The sequence below is a fragment of the Canis lupus genome, chromosome 19, assembly GCF_048164855.1.
Source record: "Canis lupus baileyi chromosome 19, mCanLup2.hap1, whole genome shotgun sequence".
Lineage (NCBI taxonomy): Eukaryota > Metazoa > Chordata > Mammalia > Carnivora > Canidae > Canis > Canis lupus.
This window is the reverse complement of record NC_132856.1, coordinates 7,713,588-7,733,717: the sequence shown is the minus strand read 5'-3', so window position 1 is coordinate 7,733,717 and position 20,130 is coordinate 7,713,588. Positions and strand designations below refer to the sequence as shown.

The 20,130-nt window shown below is 37.0% G+C and overlaps 1 protein-coding gene across 7 annotated transcripts in view; it reads left to right on the top strand.

Moving 5' to 3' along the window:
• The window catches only part of PPARG (peroxisome proliferator activated receptor gamma), a 130,956-nt gene that overhangs the window by 82,786 nt on the left and 28,040 nt on the right, over nt 1-20,130 (top strand). For all 7 annotated transcript variants that reach the window (XM_072785088.1, XM_072785092.1, XM_072785089.1 and 4 more), the window contains one exon: nt 8,983-9,121. In XM_072785088.1, the coding sequence (XP_072641189.1) occupies nt 8,983-9,121 (139 nt within the window). The remainder of the gene's footprint in view (nt 1-8,982; nt 9,122-20,130) is intronic.

Sequence of the window (20,130 nt, the reverse complement as noted above, 5' to 3'; positions counted from 1 at the left end):
ATAATTAATTTTAATATACTCAGTGAATAAATAGTATTATATATTTGAAGGCTCACAATATATTGTTCTTAAATATTTACCTTATTAAATAAACACTGCTTATAGAAGATCAGATTTGATCCCCAGCTGGGCTTTTTATTCAGAATGGAAATATATAACATAAGTTAGGTAGGTGTTAGAACATCTAGGGTCTGAAATTAATATGTATTGAATTTCACTCTATACCAGATATTGTGTAAGATGCATTAGCGTATATCATTTTGAAAATACATTCTGCCTAAGTTTTTATGTCTATAAAATGATAGGGTTGAATTAGATGATCTCTGAAATCTCTTCCATTTAAATACTGTATTACTAAAGGCATCCTAATAAAGTGAAAAAAGACAAGCTAGTCACCTAGCCACTTGCCCAGAGTTACTACCCAATCACATAAACGCTTTAGCCCTCAGTCACCTCCTTATGAAATGATTTGGTTAGATTAGCAGCTCTCCAAGGTCTGATTCATTTTTAAGGTCTAAAGTTCCAAAATGACTTTTTGAAATACTATTGGCAAGGGACACTTTCGTTTAAAACACTAAAACCTATTCACTGGGTCATTTTTTTTTTTAAGATTTTATTCATTTATTCATGAGGCACAATGAGAGAGGCAGAAGCATAAGCGGGGGAGAAGCAGGGAGCCCGATGTGGGACTCAATCCCAGGACCCCGTCAGATCACAACCTGAGGTGAAGCAGACGCTCAACTACTGAGCCACCCAGGCATCCCTCACTGTATGATTAAAACCAAACTGAGACATATGTGATCTCTGAAATCATTATGTATCATCATTTATTTACGATTCCAATGAGTAATGAGAACATGTCATTTTGTTGTGTTAGACTTATATAATTTTTTAATAAATTGTTGCTAAATTGTGAAAAATACCTGAAGAAACCATTTCTTGTGGTCATCTTAGTAATTTATGTTGATAAATAAATACAAAAGTGTGATTGGTTTAAATTCCCACAATACATTATTGTTTTTTATGGGCTGGTAAAGCCCTTAGAAAACTAGAACATTGAAGCAAATAGTTATACAATGATTCTGTTAGATATTTGTCAGGAGTTAACATTATTGATAACTGCTAAAAATTGAAAAGACAATAGCCAGTTATAATAATAAAAGCTAAGTTCTCAGGGCACAAAAACTTGGAAATAAAAGCAAGCAACGAAGGAAAGTAGCAAGAAGGAGAAGAGAAAAGGAAGGAAAATATCCAAATGACATCAAGTTAGGTACAGAAAGGGTCCTAAGGCAGAGATGGAGAGTGAACATTTAATCAAACCTGAAGAATACCCTGGATTACCGGCTTCCAAGATTAAAATCTGAAGAAGGTTACACTAACCTTGGAAGGGAAATAGACATCTACTCATTGTAAAGATAAGAATAAGAAAAATGTTAGTGGAATAATATAATTTGGCTTCTCTAAGTATAAGTCAGCAGTTCTCAAAATGTGGTCCAGAAGCCTCTAGAGGTCCCTAAGACCTTTTCAAGGAACCCGTGATGTTGAAACTATTTTTATCATAATACTCAGTTGTCTTTTACCATTTTCACTCTCATTCTCTCAGAAGTATACATGGAGTGTTCCAGAAACTACATGACACGGAATGGTAACAGTTCCGGTGGCTAATGGAATGTTTTTGCCTGTTATGTCCTTGTACATGACAATTTCTCAGTTTTAATTTCTTGTCTGATAAGTATCAGTAGATATAATCCACATAAACCAAAGCTCATAGGGTTCTCAATAATTTTTAAAAGAGTAACAGGATCCTGAGACTAGAAAGATTAAGAACTACTGAAAAAAAATACTCATTCTTTGCTGTTTGGGAACTAATTGTTGCCATAGTCTGAATGCAGCTAATTTAGACCATTAGCTATCAGTAATCAAAGATACCTTCTTAGCATACCAACAGTACTTAATAAAAAGCCATGAAAGTGAAATTAACAAGAGTGTTTGACTTAGAAGTATTTTCCCTCTTTTTTAAGATTTTATTTTATTATTTATTCATAAGAGAGACAGAGAGAGAGAGGCAGAGACATAGGCAGAAGGAGAAGCAGGCGCCATGCAGGGAGCCCAATGTGGGATTCGATCCCGGGACTCCAGGATCATGCCCTGGGCGGAAGGCAGGCACTCAACCGCTGAACCACCCAGGTGTCCCTTATATGTATTTATTAAAGAGTACTTTGGCAGTTTAATATTTGCCATTTTATTAGAATGTAGGATATGCCCATAATTAAAATACAGTTAACCATAAACCTGCAGACTAATTTATGGATTGAAAAGAATACTTATAGTATTGCTTATGATAGCTGTTAGTCTTCTGAAACAGTTTTACAGTGAACATGGAATGGGTTTATATTAGTGATCCTTGCCAAAAATCAAACATGAATAAAAAGATTAGATTTGGATTTTAAAGTGGAATAGTGACATACTTGGATTATTAATGTTACAGACCTAGGTAAAATAGAACCTTTGGCTACTGAAAAATACATATACCCTAGAGCTTGCAAAGCTGTCACTTATTGCTTATAAATTAGACATTTATTCATCTTCTGGTAGGTTTCATCCTATTTTTGTATCTTTAGTGAAAGATCATTTTAGAACCACAGACTTACCTAAAGATATAAGTAAATATAATACAGTGTATTTCTATGTAGGGGCCTAACTCAGGAAGAGTTTGTAGTATATTCTCATCTGCCATGGGAGCTCACTGATTCAGTTTCTCTGGGCCATACCACTTTATAGGAAAGCTGAATGCAGGACCAGCACAGGGCTTTTAATCTCACTGTAAAATTAACTTAGGTCTCACTGCACCTAAGTTAAAAGTTTTGTTAAAAGTAAAGCAATTAAGGAGAGGTTGGAGGAAGCTTTTTATACGGCAAAAGCAAAAAAGCATCCATCACCTTCTCACAGACATATATGAAGATTTTGGAATAAATCCATACAAAAAAAAAAATTTCTACAGTGGTGATTCATGCATTTCCATCATACCACTTCACACTTCAGAACACTAAGTTGTTGAATTGCACACAGTTTTACAAACTCTAAAATAATAAATAAGAGTGTTGTTAAAGAGTGTTTGCTTTATCAACAATATGAAGAAACCTCAGGAAAGCCAGCTTCATTCTTCAAATCAATAAATGTACAGAAAAGCACTCAGTAATAGCCTTATATCTTCCTTGCTAGGTTTCCTCAAAGAATCAAAGGATAAGGAAACAGTTGACTATCATAAACTAAGTGTTTTGAAAAAGGAAAGTAAAAGCAACTTCTTCTTTTTTTTTTTTTAAGATCTTATTCATTTATTCATGAGAGACAACAGAGAGAGGCAGAGACACAGGCAGAGGGAGGAGAAGCAGGCTCCATGCAGGATTCCAATGCGGGACTTGATCCTGGAACTCCAGGATCACATTCTGAGCCAAAGGCAGATGCTCAATCTCTGAGCCACCCAGGTGTCCCATAAAAGCAACTTCTAAGCTATGTGCTGTAGTATGTATATATTCAGTTTATGATCTTATGTATATACAGTACATAAATAATATTCAGAATTATTTTCAACATTGAAAGACCCTGAATCATCACAAAAATAATGTGAAACATTTTGAAAGATATGAGTCAAAACAAAACTTTACATTGTAAGGGTTAAACTTAAATAACATAATTCTCTCATCAGAAAAACCTTCCTCTCCAGCCCTGCCAAATAACTGACTACTCTGGGACCTGCTCCATTCTCAGCTAGCCAAGCCGTATTTTCCACCATGGAGATCAATTTTTAAAAGTGAACATTTTAAAAAACAGTCAAAGAATATATAAAACATGTATGATCACAGTGACAAAAGTCCAAACAAAATTTCCCACCAGCACTTATCAGTGAGAGTAGTTCTGTACATTAGCCTTCTATTTGCAAGTGAAAAAACAAACAAACAAACAAAAAAACCTTTTTAACATTCAGAGGTCCTCAGAACCCTTTAAGAATTAAGGAGGCTTCAAGTTCCAGCCTCTATAGGACCTAATCTTTGAGATAATACTGATCTCACAAGAGGTCGGGAAAATTTCTCCCAAACAACCAACAATAGCAACACAAACAAACAAACAAAAGCCCTAGGTCTTGGCCTGTGGGCTGCCGGCACACTTACTGGGGCAGGGTTTCTCTCATGGTAGATGCCCATAGGGGTATTGAGGTGCAGCAGTGCCCCAAGACAGATGCCTAGAGCAGGATCCAGAGCCATCAGTGAGGAGGAGCTGAGTCTAGGGCTTTTGAATTGAGCCAACTTTCTCAAGGGAATTTGAAATAGTCACAAGTCAGTGGCACCTCTGACTTCCAACAGAAGCATATGCAAATTCTTTTTGGAAGAAAGAATTCCCAATTTAAACTCTGTAGGATTCCCACAGTTTAAGGTCAGTATATGAGTTTAAAATAAAATATCAGGGATCCCTGGGTGGCTCAGCAGTTTAGTGCTGCCTTCGGCCTAAGGCCTGATCCTGGAGTCCTGGGATCGAGTCCCACGTCAGGCTCTGGCATGGAGCCTGCTTCTCCCTCTGCCTGTGTCTCTGCCTCTCTCTCTCTGTCTGTCTCTCTGTGTCTCTCTCTGTCTCTCATGAATAAATAAATAAAGTCTTTAAAAATAATAAAATAAAATATCAGTCAGTAAACACATTAAGAAGTCAACCAACTTGAATGACATTTATCAAAATTAAACAACAGAATCAGACCCTTCTGCCCCCTATACAAGGAAAGCAGATTATTGGGATTGCCTGATAGAGAATTTAGAACAGCTGTATATGAACTGTTTTGGGAAAAAGGGCAGAATGGGATCCCTGGGTGGCTCAGCGGTTTAGCGCCTGCCTTCAGCCCAGGGCATGATCCTGGAGTCCTGGGATCAAGTCCCACCTCGAGCTCCCTGCATGGAGCCTGCTTCTCCCTCTGCCTGTGCCACTGCCTCTCTCTCTGTGTCTCTCATGAATGAATAAATAAAAATCTTAAAAAAAGGAAAAAAGAAAAAAGGGCAGAGTCACAGCAGCGAATGAGCAATAATAGACTATCAGGAATGACTGGGCATATTTGAAAATAAATTTATTTAGTGAAGTTAAACTTAAAAAGTGAAAAATATAATTATTGAAATAAAAATTCAATAGAAAGATTAAATAGCTCTTGGACATAGCAGAAGAAAGGACTACTGAACTGGAAGGTAAATGTAAAGAAATTACTGAGATTGAGAACCACAGTGCCTTAAAGAATATGTCCTGTCCAGAATCTGCTAGTATTTGAAGCCTCTTAGTTCTTGAAGGATTTGTAGGATCTTTGATTATTAAAAAAGTTTGTCTTCTTCACTAATCAATAGAAGAATAATGTACAGAACTGTTCTCACTCATGAACTTTGGTGAGAAATGTTTCCTTTTTTTCTCATTGTAATTATATATTTTTTGTTCTGAGGTTTAACTATTTATTGTTCTGAGGTTTACTTTGCAATCAATATTAGTGAATAATTAATAACAAAAGATGGAAAATATAAAGGAGAAGTTCAGAAATATTGAAGGTTAGGATAAGGTCTAACACTTCTCTAATTCATGTCAGAATTGATGAACAAGTGAAACCATAATACAGAAAACACGTCCAAGAGAATAAATGAAAAGAAATCCATTCCAAACTGAAGTACAACTGCAGGATACTGAAAACTAAGAGAGAATATAAAAGCAACCAAAGAGAAAAGAAAAAAACACTTCAAAGTCAATTGAAGCACAGCAACAGTGGAAGCACAGAGATCATGGGATTCAAAGTGAGATAGAAGATAACTTAGTTCTCTGTAATCTTTCAACAATGCGAGAAAAATGAAACTGTTCACAGGTTTAAAAAAATGGGAGACTGAAATATTAAATTTCAAGGATAGTAAGCCATAGAAAGCAGAAGATATTTGTAACACCTGTAACAGACAACAGATTAGTGTCTAGAATATATAAAGAATTTCTAAAATTCAATTTTAAGAGACCATCCAACTGGAAACTAGGAAACGAAAAATCAGGAAAATACAAATTAGATTCTATTTTACATTGTCAAGAAGAAAGAAGTCTGACAACCAGTTGTTGGAAGGGGTGTAAACTGGTAGAATCACTCTAGAAAACAATTAGGCATGATCTTGTAAAATTTCACATTCACATTCACTTATTGTACAACCCAAAAACTCCACTCCTGGCTAATTCTTGTATATGTGCATCATCAAACATTTATAAGAATATTTAGAGAAGTACTATTTGTAACAAAATATTGGCAACAATTTCAACATCCATCAACCTGAGAAGAGATTAGTCATACAATAGAATTTTGTGAAAATGTGAAAATGAATCAATCATAGCTTTTCACAAGAAAGTAGATAAATTTTAGAAACCTAATGCTAGGGTGGCCCAGGTGGCTCAGCAGTTTAGCGCCACCTTCGGCCCAGGGCGTGATCCTGGAGACCTGGGATCGGGTCCCACATCTGGCTCCCCACATGGAGCCTGCTTCTCCCTCTGTCTGTGTCTCTGCCCCTCTCTCTCTCTATGTCTCTCATGAATAAATAAATAAAATCTTAGAAAAAAAGAAAGGAAACCTAATACTAAATTTTAAAAAATGAAAATCCCAAATTGCTGTACGAAATATCATACCATTTAATAAACCCCCCAACAAGCATAACTAAGCAATGTATTATTCAGTTTTAACATGTGGTGTGATAAAACTGTATTTTCTTAAAAGTCAATAAAACAATAAACACAAAATTGAGAATAATAATTACTTTGTCAAGGGAACACAGAGGGCAGGAATTTGTTAGAGGAAGAATACATAAGTATTCCAGTCATAATTCTAAATCTTGGCAATGGGCTCATGTGTGATATCTTATTATGTTTTATAATTACATGTACTTTCTACAGGTTTATAATTGATATTACATTTAATAAGATAATAGAAAAAGGAGAGTAGGGCAGCCCGGGTGGCTCAGTGGTTTAGCGCCACTTTCAGCCCAGGGTGTGATCCTGGAGACCTGGGATCGAGTCCCACGTCAGGCTCCTTGTATGGAGCCTGCTTCTCCCTCTGCCTGTGTCTCTGCCTCTCTCTCTCTGTGTGTGTCTCTCATGAATAAATAAATAAAATCTTTTTTAAAAATTAAAAAAAAGAAAAAGAAAAAGGAGAGTATACTGATGGCTTTGTGATATTTGAGTCACGGTTTAGGATAGAAGAATGTCAGACATGGCCCAGAAGGGAAGTTAAGTGACATATATCTTAATTGAACAGATTTTTTAAAAAGATTTTTATTTATTCATGAGAGACACAGAGAGAGATGCTGAGACATAGGCAGAGGCAGAAGCAGGCTCCATGCAGGGAGCCCAATGTGAGACTTGATCCCAGGACTCCTGAGATCACGCGCTGAGCCAAAAGCAAATGCTGAACTGCTGAACCACCCAGTTGTCCCCACTGAACAGATTTTAATAGAAAACTGTTGTTGGTATTTGTTTCATATCCAGTGGCTCCCCGTGGAGCTCACAATTCTAATTAGACAGTGAGGGAGGGGCAGAAAATAAACACTTAAATATAATAAGTAAATTATATGGTATGTTAGAAAGTCCCAAATGCTATTGGCAAAAAGAAAGAAAAACTGGAGCAGAGTGAAGGAGGCCAGGAGCTCCAGAGAACAGGCAGGAGAAGGGACAGGCCATGTATTACATGAGACGTATAAGCCTCATTAAGAAGTTGAGATGTTGGCAAGACTTGAAGGCAATGAGAATAAGCAGGTATATATCTAGAAGAGCTTTCTACATGAGAGAAAGAAGTTGAGTGACTTCAAAGAGGTTGACTTGGAAAAAAATAATAAAAAAAGAGTTTGCCTTGAGAGACTAGGAGGGTGGTTGCACTAGCTGAGATGGTGAGAGCTGCCAATAAAGTGAGTTTGCAGGGTAAGATTGGAGTTTCAGTGTTGACGCACTGGGTTTGAGGTAGCTGTTAGCTTTCCAAGTGACATGCCAAGTAAGCAGTAGAAATACTTGTCTAGAATTCAAGATACAAATCTAGAGAAGGTGAAAATGCATATCAGTGGCAGAACCAATTCTAGTTCAAGGATTTTTTTTTTTTTTTTTTTTTTTTTTAGTTCAAGGATTTTTGTACCAAACAGGGCAAGATGCATTTGAAAGAGTTAAGAATGGAATTTCATGGAGATGAGTACAATAGAAATGAATAAGAACACTCTGACAAAAAATGGAGTTAGCAAACATTTCCAATTAAAATTTCTTTCAGGTCTTTCAAAAACAATATAAATACAGCAGAATCAATTAGCCTCAAATCGACTTATTTGCTATTTTGAGATGGCAGTCCATTGTCTGAGGATTTATATACTCTCGTGTTCTTTCCTATTATCTTTTTTTTTTTGTTTTTCTGTAGAGTTCGACAGTTACAGAGCACTCTTTCAACTGCATAAGTAAATTAAACCAATTCTGTAGGAAATTATGCAACATAGAGAATTCTAAAAAATTATCCACATGTGGATTTTTATTGGCCCTGATCATGTTTTAGAACGAAGTGATTATAACTTTGCCAAATGGCGTTAGCACAATAATAAAGGCTGGGGCATGCTGTTTTGGAATGATTCGCAGAGAGACTGAACTGATTACATGGTGTTTTATTTGCATTACATTAAATCCAGAGCACTTCTTAGAGCATGCTGAGATCCAAATGTTGAGCCAAGATACATTGAATGACATCAATTGGATGTGGTCACTGTCTCAGAGCTAAAGGACGCACGCTGGAGCTCTTCTGCTTCTTTATCTTATAGGAAAGAAAACTGGCAGTTAACTGAGTTGTCTAAAGTCACCAGGGACAGAACCTACCTTTTCTGATACCTAGGCCAGTGTGCCTTTAGCCAGATGTTGTTTCCATGTGTCATAAAGACTTAAAATTTGCTTCTTTTTCTTGTGTCCCTTTTACAGGGCTTCTTCCGGAGGACAATCAGATTGAAACTCATTTACGATAGATGTGACCTAAACTGTCGGATCCACAAAAAAAGTAGAAATAAATGTCAGTACTGTCGGTTTCAGAAGTGCCTTGCTGTGGGGATGTCTCATAATGGTAAGTGAACACTTAGCACACATACTTTGCTGTTCTCATTATGGCTGCCAGATTGGTAGCCTGGGGGGCCATTGCTAAAAATGTGTACACTTTCCAATAAAATGCCAGATTTCAGGGGGCACCTGGGTGGCTCAGTGGTTGAGCATCTAGAGAAGGCTCAGATCGCGATCCTGGGGTCCTGGGATCAAGTCCCGCATCAGGCTCCCCTCAAGGAGCCTGCTTCTTCCTCTGCCTACATCTCTGCCTCTCTCTCTGTGTCACTCATGAATAAATAAATAAAATCTTAAAAAAAAAAAAACGAAGTCACAAAACAAATTTGATAGTGACTTGTAACTTGATAGTATTGTATTTGTCAAGTATAGTTCTTTGAAAACTCATTATGGGCTCAAGAAATATAAAATGCCAAAGTGATCAAATAAAATCTGAAGTCTTGTTTCACGGGATATTCTACATTTTTCTTTCTTTTGCCTTCACCTGTCTCAAAACTGATCTGGTAAGAAGATAATGTTTGAAAGTCAGCCTTCGTATGTTAGGATTCCAAAGCATCTGTGAAAATTAAAGTTTTATTCCATCATGCAGATGTTTGGTTTTCACAGTGGACATCTTCAAAATATTTGAAAATTACTAATTGATTGATGTCCTATTCTTTAAAAACAGTTCTCAAAATTATAGTTTTATAATTAATATGGGTCATTTCCTCTAAAGGCAAGAATGTATTATGAAGAGATCTATCAGCTGTATTGGATAGGATGGAGATTTGGCCAGACTTCCGTCACAATTGATTACATCTGCTGTGCAGCAGTATACAACTGCAGTCATTGATTGCAAAATAATTAACTGGTTTGATTCCATCAATTTCCTTTCTGTTTCAGACTTCATAAAACATAAGGGCACATTTTCAAGTCAAGGGTTATATTTTAGATGATGCAATCAAGTTGCAGTAAACTTATTTTATCTTTATGATGAAATCTTTGACTTTGAAATCATTATTACTAAAACTGCCTAGAAAAGCATGCCAGTTCTGCTCTTAATGGTATTTATTTTTTGCCCTTTAAAAATTTGTCACTTCACGTAACATATATTTCCTGTTGCTTGCACAAAGTCACATGGTGTCTCCTTTTGCTAATCGTTTATAGGCAAATAATATTTAAAGCCCAGCCTATGTAGTATTGATGATATTATTTTCTCTTCCTGGGAAAGCCAAAGAAAGCCCATAAACTTAGCAATAATTTAATAATAAAGTCATCATTTGACTTCATATGACAATTAATTTATTTTTATTTAGAGAGAGAAGAGCAATCTTGATAGGGGGTGTTCAGTTAGTTCTTCTTGGAAAGAAAAAGACCAAAAAAAAAAAGGAATTAAATGTTCTGGCATCAAAGACTTATGCAGTTCAACATTTACAAAATTGCAACTGTGCTAAGAAAATCCCTACTAAGAGGTTTTTATGGGAATGTGTTTGCTGCACAGAAAACATCCATTTGATCTTTGCACAAGAAGGGAAACTCAAGGGGATCCCTGGGTGGCGCAGCGGTTTGGCGCCTGCCTTTGGCCCAGGGCACGATCCTGGAGACCCGGGATCGAATCCCATGCCGGGCTCCCTGTGCATGGAGCCTGCTTCTCCCTCTGCCTGTGTCTCTGCCTCTCTCTCTCTCTCTCTCTCTCTCTCTCTCTCTGTATGACTATCATAAATTAAAAAAAAAAAAAAAAAGAAGGGAAACTCAACAATGAGGTTTGGAGTAGTTTTGCCTGTTATCCTAAGAAAGGAAATATTTCCAAATACAGGGTTTTCTAGGAGGTAGTAGTAACTGTTTAAAACTATTTTGTTAATTTATTATTTTTTTATGTGAATGGACCTCACTGTAATAACCCACCCAACTTATCAAGAGCCTTCTTATATTATACCAAAATCAGCACCTCACTGCTTTCAGTACATATAAGAAGATATAAACTTCCTCCCAAAGTAAATTTACTCCATTCTCTGTTATTTCTGTTTCTTCTCTTTGGTCTCTCTTCAGTCCATTTGATGCATGTAGCTTGCCCATATAGCCGCCCACTCCCAGGCTTCAAGGAGGCTTCTGAAATAACCTTCATAGAACCCTGAGGGCCCTGGGGAACATTTGTTGGAAAATCACTGAAACAAGGATTACTAAATCCTTTCAACTTTGAAAGTTCTATGATTCTAACCTAACTCAACCTACCTACCTCACTGAATCTTTCGCTTTTCAACAAACTAGACTATATTTCATAGACATTGTCATGGGTTTCTCAAATATGTAGGTATCTGGCATCTGTCAATGGCCTGAATGTAAGTTTTCACCTATATATCTTGGTGCCATAAAAATATAATTCGTTTGCCTGAATCAGGTCTTCTGGACGTTCTGAACAATTGCTCAGCTATTTAAGGCAGTACATTTGATGGTCACATAATGATGTAGACTTAAAGTACAAATCCAAAGGAGTCCGGGCTAAAGAAAGAATAAATGTTATGTTTGGTTAATGGCATATGAGTCCATCTTCAGATGGAACTTTCATTTTGATTGTGACACATAGCCTAAACATTGTAGGACAGAAGGATTTCAGAATTCTTACACTTGGGAACCTAGTTGTTTCTCAGAGATCTATTTTCAGCACTGAGGAGGAAAAGCACCGAAGCGTCAAACTGATGTGCTTTGGGAACACATTTTTTTGTTTTTCTGTAGTGATCAAGATAAACACGTGTTGCAGTTGTTTTGGTTGTTTAACATACCATCATTTCTAGACCACGGGTCAGTTCCACTCCCCTGGCTTCCTGAGTCATGCTAAGCATAGTCAGTTGAATACCCTGACCAAACACCTTTAGAGGAAAGCTCCAAATGAAAGTAAAGCAGAAATAAAGACCCAGCTTCCTGGGCTATCCAGAAGTACATGTGACTTACCAGGTGATCACAGCATCACCTGCTACTTGGTTTACATTTTGAAGTAGTGAAGCTGGTATGTACAGATTCCTGATAAAAATACTCTCACAGATTAATGTAGTTTCTTCAATCAAATGGGCCCTCACGCACACTTTGATATTTGTCTTAGAATAATTTTTGTTTTAAAGTCCTATCATCAAGATCTCTAACAGTAATCATATTTTTTAAATGTGTCTTCTTTATTTTTGGTAAGATAATTTATTCATTAAGAACTTTGACTAGTGAATATTTTGTATTTGGAGCTGCTTTTCATGTGTGAATTAATAAAATTATTAAGTTTAGGCTGTTAATTTTATTTTATTTTTATTTTTTTTGTATACTTTTTTATTGGAGTTTGATTTGCCAACATATAGCATAACACCCAGTGCTCATCCCATCAAGTGCCCCCTAGGCTGTTAATTTTAAAGAATAATGTGACGTAGAGAAGAATTGACTTAAGTTACTTATCACTCAGCTGGGTTTTCCCAATGCCACTGAGATTTGAATGAAAATTCTGCTTTTCATAAATATAAAAATTAGTGAAACCTTAGCTTTACTGATTAGGACATTCTATTATATAAATTATGGGGGGTTTTCCTGTTATTTAAAAAAAAAGCTGACAACTTTAAAAATAATTTCTCAGAAGCTTCATAAAAATCCAGAAAAATGATTTTGCAGATATTTGTGGCACTCAGCATTTTTAAGACAGTTCTCTCCTTCCTTGTAAAAAAGAAAAAGGCGAATGGCAAATAAGTTTAAACTTCAATGTGTTAGGTTTTTTCCTTTGGTCTTCTTTGTAATATAAAGGAAAATTACCCAAATGTTAATTTCCAGAAAATATCCCGAAGTCGAAAGTCCTGATGCACATGGCATTCGTGGTGGCTTACACACTAGCCTCCTCTACCTCTTTTCTCCCACTGCTGACCTTTTCAACTTACACTTCAGGTAAACTGTGTACTTTGCCATTCGTGGAAAACACTCTATGGTGAAACCTTGGGTCTCTGTTTATTATGTCTTTTGGTTCCCTGTCACAATTCTACCTGGCATATAAGGCCCAGTTGAAACACCTTCTTCCCTAAGACTTTCTGATTCCCCTTCCTCCTCTTCTGTGTGTTTTATTCCTTCCCTGTAAAACCACACTTTCCTTTATAAAGCAAGGGAGTGACCAGATCTATATGACCAAAAACTAAACCACTGGCAGCTGTTAAAAAGGATAAATTAGAGAAATAGGGAAATTCATCAGAAGACAAATGCAATATTATGAATTAAGACAGTGGGAACGGTGAGTGAGAAGAAAGGAACTTGAGAAAAATATTGGAGCATGACCAATGAACAAACACAAGGGTCTGAGGGAAAGCGAAGTTGTCAAACATTGTTCAGGGTGTCTAGTTAGGTGATAGGATGAATTAACCAAGAAAGGGAGATGGGGAGGAGACAGTTTGGAGGGGAAAATCAAAAGTTCATTTTTACAGCTGCATTTGAGGGTCTTATGGGGTATCCAGCATCTGTATATAAAGGAATATAGGAACAAGAGGAAATTCAAGGTTCTCAGGAGAGAGTTGGCAGCAGTCAGCACATTTTGTGACTTAGAAAGAAGATTGAACTCGGAACAGCAGAATATAAGGGAAGGAAGAGGGGCCATCAGAAAGGTCTGGAAAATAGGCAGAAAGATAGGAGAACCAGAAAAGCAGAAACCACGATGAGAACATTTTAAAATACGAGGATGGAGAAGGTCAACAGTAGCAAAAGCTGGGAGAATGCTGGAGAGCTCGAGCAAAAAGGAGAACTCAGAAGAGGCCCCTAGATCTGGCTAGAAGAAAAAACATGGGGGACTTTTATTTTTATTAATTTTTAAAATATTTTATTTATTTATTCATGAGAGACACAGAGAGAGAGAGAGGCAGAGACACAGGCAGAGGGAGAAGCAGACTCCATGCAGGGAGCCCGATGTGGGACTTGATCCCGGGTCTCCAGGATCACGGCCTGGGCCAAAGGCAGGCACCCAACCACTGAGCCACCCAGGGACCCCATGAGGGACCTTAAGAGCAAAGTTTTGAAAAATTTTTTTAAGATTTTATTTATTCATTCACAAGAGACACAGAGGCAAAGACATAGGCAGAGAGAGAAGCAGGCTCCCTGAGGGGAGCCCGATATAAGACTCCATCCCAGGACCCTGGGATCATGACCTGAGCCAAAGGCAGAAGCTCAACCACCAAACCACCCAAGGACCCCCAAAGTTTTGGAAATTTAAATGAGGTGTAGGCAAGATTTCAGAGTTCAATGAATGAATTAAATAATACCAGGTAAGGGACGCCTGGGTGGCTCAGCGGTGGAGTGTCTGCCTTTAGCTCAGGGTGTGATCCCAGTCCAGGGAATGAGTCCCACATCAGACTCCCTGCAAGGAGCTTGCTTCTCCTTCTGCCTATGTCTCTGCCTCTCTCTCTGTGTGTCTCTCATGAATAAATAAATAAAATCTTATAAATAAATAAATAAATAAATAAATAAATAAATAAATAAATAAATAAATAAATAAATAAATTTAAAAAAATCATGTAAGTCTCTGGAGAACTATAAATTAAGTCACATGAGGCAGAAGTGTTTGGTCCTTCTCTGCCTTGGAAAGAAACCGAGACAAATGTTTAAATGTCTTCAAATAAATGTCCTCTACAAATAATTTGAAAATGTTATCCCTGAATAAAAATTTCTTAATATTGATGTTAAGCCTCCTCCTCCTTTTAAATAAAAAAGCTAGAAAATTATAGGTATTAGATTCCCAAATCCTGCAAAACCCCAAAAGGCACAAGTTTTTTCTCGAGAAAAGGGAGGTGGAAAAGCATAACTTACTGGCACCATCCATATTAAAACCAATAATGTTATGTGTCTTATTTACATGATAAGGCTTTTGAAAAATAAACATGTTAAAATTGACCATGAGACATAGCCTTACCAATTGTCAAAAGCCTAATATGATTATTAATTCAACCCTTATATGTTAAAAGATGAAAATACTTTTAGTAAGACTCAATTCATTCTTCTGTTTTCTATTCATAATTTTGAAAATCACTTTAATATTTAAATTAAGTAGCATTTGTCTTTAATGCTCTTACAATCGGGTAGGTGTTTTAAAAACACATTATTTAAAAAAAAAAAACAACAAAAAACAAAAAACACATTATTGTCATTAAAAAATACTGTTTCTTAGCACTATACCGAGATCCAGAGAGCAGGATATCTAAATTTGCATGTGCTTGGAGTTTGTGTGTTCAGTAAATCAGTACTAAATACACAGTACTGAATCTGTCATATGCTAGTGGTGAATTGCATTCAGTTCAGTAAAAGTGTATTATATAAAGGTTAAGCTAATATTTTTTAACCAGAAATTGCGTCTCTACCAAACCTGTTCTTCCTGAAGGCTGTGTACTGATTCTGATACATTTTTTTAAGCCAAGATATGTGGATTCTCTGTAGGTAATTAATTATCTCAAATATGATACTGAATGACAGTGTTTTGGAAGTTACTCTATTATGTCATGTGCAAAATCTATAGAACAGACAGAGTGTGTCTTTTTTTTTTTCAGGGTCTCAGAGACTAGACAATGCTTTAAAAAAAGAGAAAGAGCATAGTATGTTCTGCAATATACTATGTGTCATCAAGATTTGTAGAATTTTAGAGCTAAATTTAGAGTTAAAAGAAGGAATCTTTAGAGGTCTTCTTTTCCAAGTGCCTCATTTTATAGATAAAGCAGTTGAAGACCAGAGAAGTAAAGCCACTTTTTAGCTAGTTTTTCACTGAGCTGAAACTAGAAAGTAGACTTCCTGACTACTTGAAATGCAGTGTTAATTTCATTGCCTTCCAGAGAGGCCAAAAAAGTTCTTCCTCCCTGACTCATAGTAACACATGGAGCACTTTCTGCAGTAGCAGAAGATATGGGAAAACATACTTGTATATGGGCACACCCAGCCTTTATATTTCTAATCCCCAATCTAGAACTTAAGTCTTCTTTTTCTGAGCTCTGACTTTTGTCTTATAGGAAACAGCATTCCAAAGGGAGAATTACTCCCTCTTCTTGATTCTCAGTTTCTCTAGCCAGTGGGTGGAAAGAGGTTCAAGAATTAGTAGACCATTCCTAAAACAAGTTAAAGACAGAGATATATATATACATAAATATAGATTGGGTTTTCAGGATTTATTCTTTATGTGGGAATGAATCTAGGTCTATATGCCATGGCTACCATCCTGGTCTGTAGTTCACAGTAACCATGGCACCATGGTTGTCCTAGACCACTTTATCCACAAGTAATAAAAGCTGCATTTATTAGGCATTATTATGTGCCAGGCACTGTGCTGAACACTTTCTGGGCCTTATCTCATCACCTCACATGCGGTAGATAGGTATTATTACATAAGACTCCAAAGCAACAAAATAAAATCGGTGTTTTCTCCCTTAAAAAATACATACAAATAAAAATTGGCATTTTCTCTACAATTTCAGATTTCCATGTTTTATGCAAATTTAGTTTCACCAAATGTGATATATTTTTTATCCCTTTGTTGAAAATGCTACCATTATCTATATGATTAGTTGCACTTATAGTTAATTGAATCCAATGTACACCATGAGCATTTAATGATCCAGAAAATTTGTTTATAAGATTTAACCTTTTGGAGGAACTTCGACTTAAAAAAATTCACATTTTATTTAGATTGTTAGCAGAAGGCTTTCACTTTAATATGTCCTAAATCTAAAATGATTTTTAGAAGTTATTTTCAGCTATTTTTATTAGGTTACAGAAAAGCAAGACTAGCTAGCAAATGCAATAAGTGGCTACGTTTGGCTGGAGGTTTTTTCCTAACAAATTTTATTTTAATTTTTTTAATTGAAATATAGTTGACACACAATATTACATTAGTTTCAGGTATACAACATAAGGATGCAGCATTTCTATATGTTATTCTGTGCTCACCACAATGTTGCTACCATCTGTCACCATGCATCACTGTTACAGTACCACGGACTATATTCCATGTGCCCTATCCTTCCTTCATCCCTGTGACCTACTCATTCTGTAGCTGGAAGTCTGTACCTCCTCCTCTCTTTGGCTGTTTATTTTAAATTAACTTTTTGGATTACCTTTTAGGAAAGAAGTGTTTTTCTAGACATGTAAACTTGAGTGTATATTTATACTTTCTTGCCTATAAAAATGTAACCAGAGCCTAGAGCAATGTTGGGCACACAGTAAACATTCAGTAATTATTCGTTGAGGGAAGAGATGGGACTGTGTATTCCTTTTTTTTTTTTTTAAGATTTTATTTATTTATTTATTTATTTATTCATGAGAGACACAGAGAGAGAGAGGCAGAGACACAGGCAGAGGGAGAAGCAGGCTTCATGCAGGAAGCCTGACATGGGACTCGATCCCCGGTCTCCAGGATCACAACCTGGACTGAAGGCGGCGCTAATCCGCTGAGCCACCCGGGCTGCCCAGGACTGTGTATTCTGTTAAACAGTTAAAGAGCAATAGATTGTTGGTGATTCTAGACACACTATTTTGGTATGGAATTCTGGTGGTCTCCAGTCTTTACACCAAAATTTCTTCTCCCTTCAATACGCCATAATTTTTTTTTTAAAGATCATATTTATTTATTCATGAGAGACACAGGCGGGGCGGGGGGGGGGGGAGGGGTGGGCAGAGACAGGCAGAGGAAGAAGCAGGCTCCATGCAGGCATCCCGGGACACCAGGATCATGCCGGGACCAAAGGCTAAACCGCTGAGCCACCCAGGGATCCCAATACACCATAATTCTTACTGGGTACTTTCCTTCATGATCACTTTCCCAAACTTTGCAGTATACATACTGTCTTATTATCTGTTTTTAAACTTTATACTGTAGAGTTTAATTCAGTAAGCATAGATTGTATACCTGCCATGTGTATTTTGTTGCACCCAGGAGCAAAAATGAGAAAACTTGGTATTCATAGATTCTAGTAGAATAACCAACATAAACCAGTATAGAAGTATAGTCCTATTTTGCTACCTGAGCTAATATCTGCATGCAAAAAGAGCCCACCAATGTAATTTAGGAAGCTTTTTCTAAACTGTCCCAAACCCCAACTTTTTGATACACTCCTCATTGGGAGTAGGGATGGCATATCAGCATTTCTTATGGAAGATACTTTTTTTTTTTAGAAATTATCAAGTGATTCTAATATGCCTGCCTCCCCTCTCCTTACTTCTCAACTGAGAACTACTGATACACAAGGAATAACCTTAGTACAGGGAAGCAAATGATTGGACCAGCTTTACAGAGAAGGATTCTGAAAGGAATTTGCTACCTGGTTCTCAAGTAGTTGGGTTTTTTTGTTTTATTTCAATATATATTTTACAAAGATTTAACATGTGCTGGACTTTATACTAAATACTGAGGATACTGAGCAAGATTCCTGCCTTCGTGCAGATTACATAAGGGAGACAAGAAAATACTAGATAATTTACTGTGATCAGTGCTGTGAAAGAGAATACAATGAGTAATGAGATCATATCCTGAGGGACCTAAACAAATCTGGGGCAGAGGGGTGGGGACTGAGATAAGAATATGAGCAACCATTCATTGTCTATCCCTGTGGAACTAAAAAAAAAATGGGGAAGAGTGAGTAGAAACAAGATTTTTGACCAAAAAATGGCAATTATTTAAAGATTTCTATTTGAAGAGGTCACCGGCAAAGGATACATTTACCAAATGGATGGATATAGGCTAATTTAATTTAAAGGCATCCTAACTGAGAGGTAAGGTTCTCTTCCCCTCTAACTCAGAGTTCCCCAGGGAGGCCCCCATAAAGAGTTAGTGATAAAGCTTATTTAGGATCACATAAAATGTATTTATGAATTTGAGACCCAGAGATGCATAGCAGTCTCTCCTCTAGCAAATTGAAAATGAAATTCACCAAGTATTCAGATGGAAATGTGTTTATGTGCATTATAGTCTTATGGTAGAGTGCTACCTTTAGCATTATAATGTATAGCAAGAAACCATCCATTTATCCATTCCTGCTTGCAGCAACCATTGACACAGCACCATAAATGCTAGAGATAACAATGAATATGATAGACTCGGCCCTCAAGGAGCTACAGTGTAAGGAAGAAGACAATCATAAGAACAACCACTGTGGGCAGCCTGGGTGGCTCAGCAGTTTAGCGCTGCCTTTAGCCCAGGGCATGGTCCTGGAGACCCGGGATCCAGTCCCGTGTCAGGCTCCCTGCATGGAGCCTGCTTCTCCCTCTGCCTGTGTCTCTTCCCCTTTCTCTCTCTTCTCTCTCTCTCATGAATAAATAAATAAAATCTTAAAAAAAAAAAAAAAAAAAAGAACAACCACTATGCTACCACATGGGGAGTGTAAGAGTAGAGCTACACACAGGGTAGTATTGACTGCGATATCAAAATGTCCTTATTATGGGAAAATGCAGAGTCCAAAGTGTGGCCCAAAAGTAGCATTAGTCAAAATAATATTTTGCACGCCTGGGTGGCACACTTGGTTAAGTGTCCAACTCTTGGTTTCGGCTCAGGTCACGATCTCAGGGTCATGAGACGGAGCCCCACGTTGGGCTCCGCAATCAGCACAGAGTCAGCTTCAAGCCTCTCTCGCTCTTCCCTCTATCCTTCCCCCCCTACACTTCCACTCCCCCCCAAATAAATAAATAGCTTTTTTAAAAAAGGAACAAAATAATATTTTGCAGATCCCACAGGGGTGAGGGGGAGAAAAAAACATCTTAGTCAAAAGAAGTACACACATGATTTTTACCCCCAACCTAGGCCTTACTAACCTCTCTTAAATGTTCCACTTTGCCTTTCTTTCTTTAATTTTCTTCTTCTTTACACTTCCTCACCCCACAGGAAGCCAAATGTTAAGTGAGGAAATGGTCTTTTTGACAAACATCATTAAGTGGTAATGCTAGAGAGTCAGGGGAAAGATTAGGGCTTCTCTCTACGATTTATAAAAGTACTCTCTGGTCTAATAACATGAAAGAAAGCGCCATCCATGTTTCTTTATAACAGGGACAAAATAGATCATACAG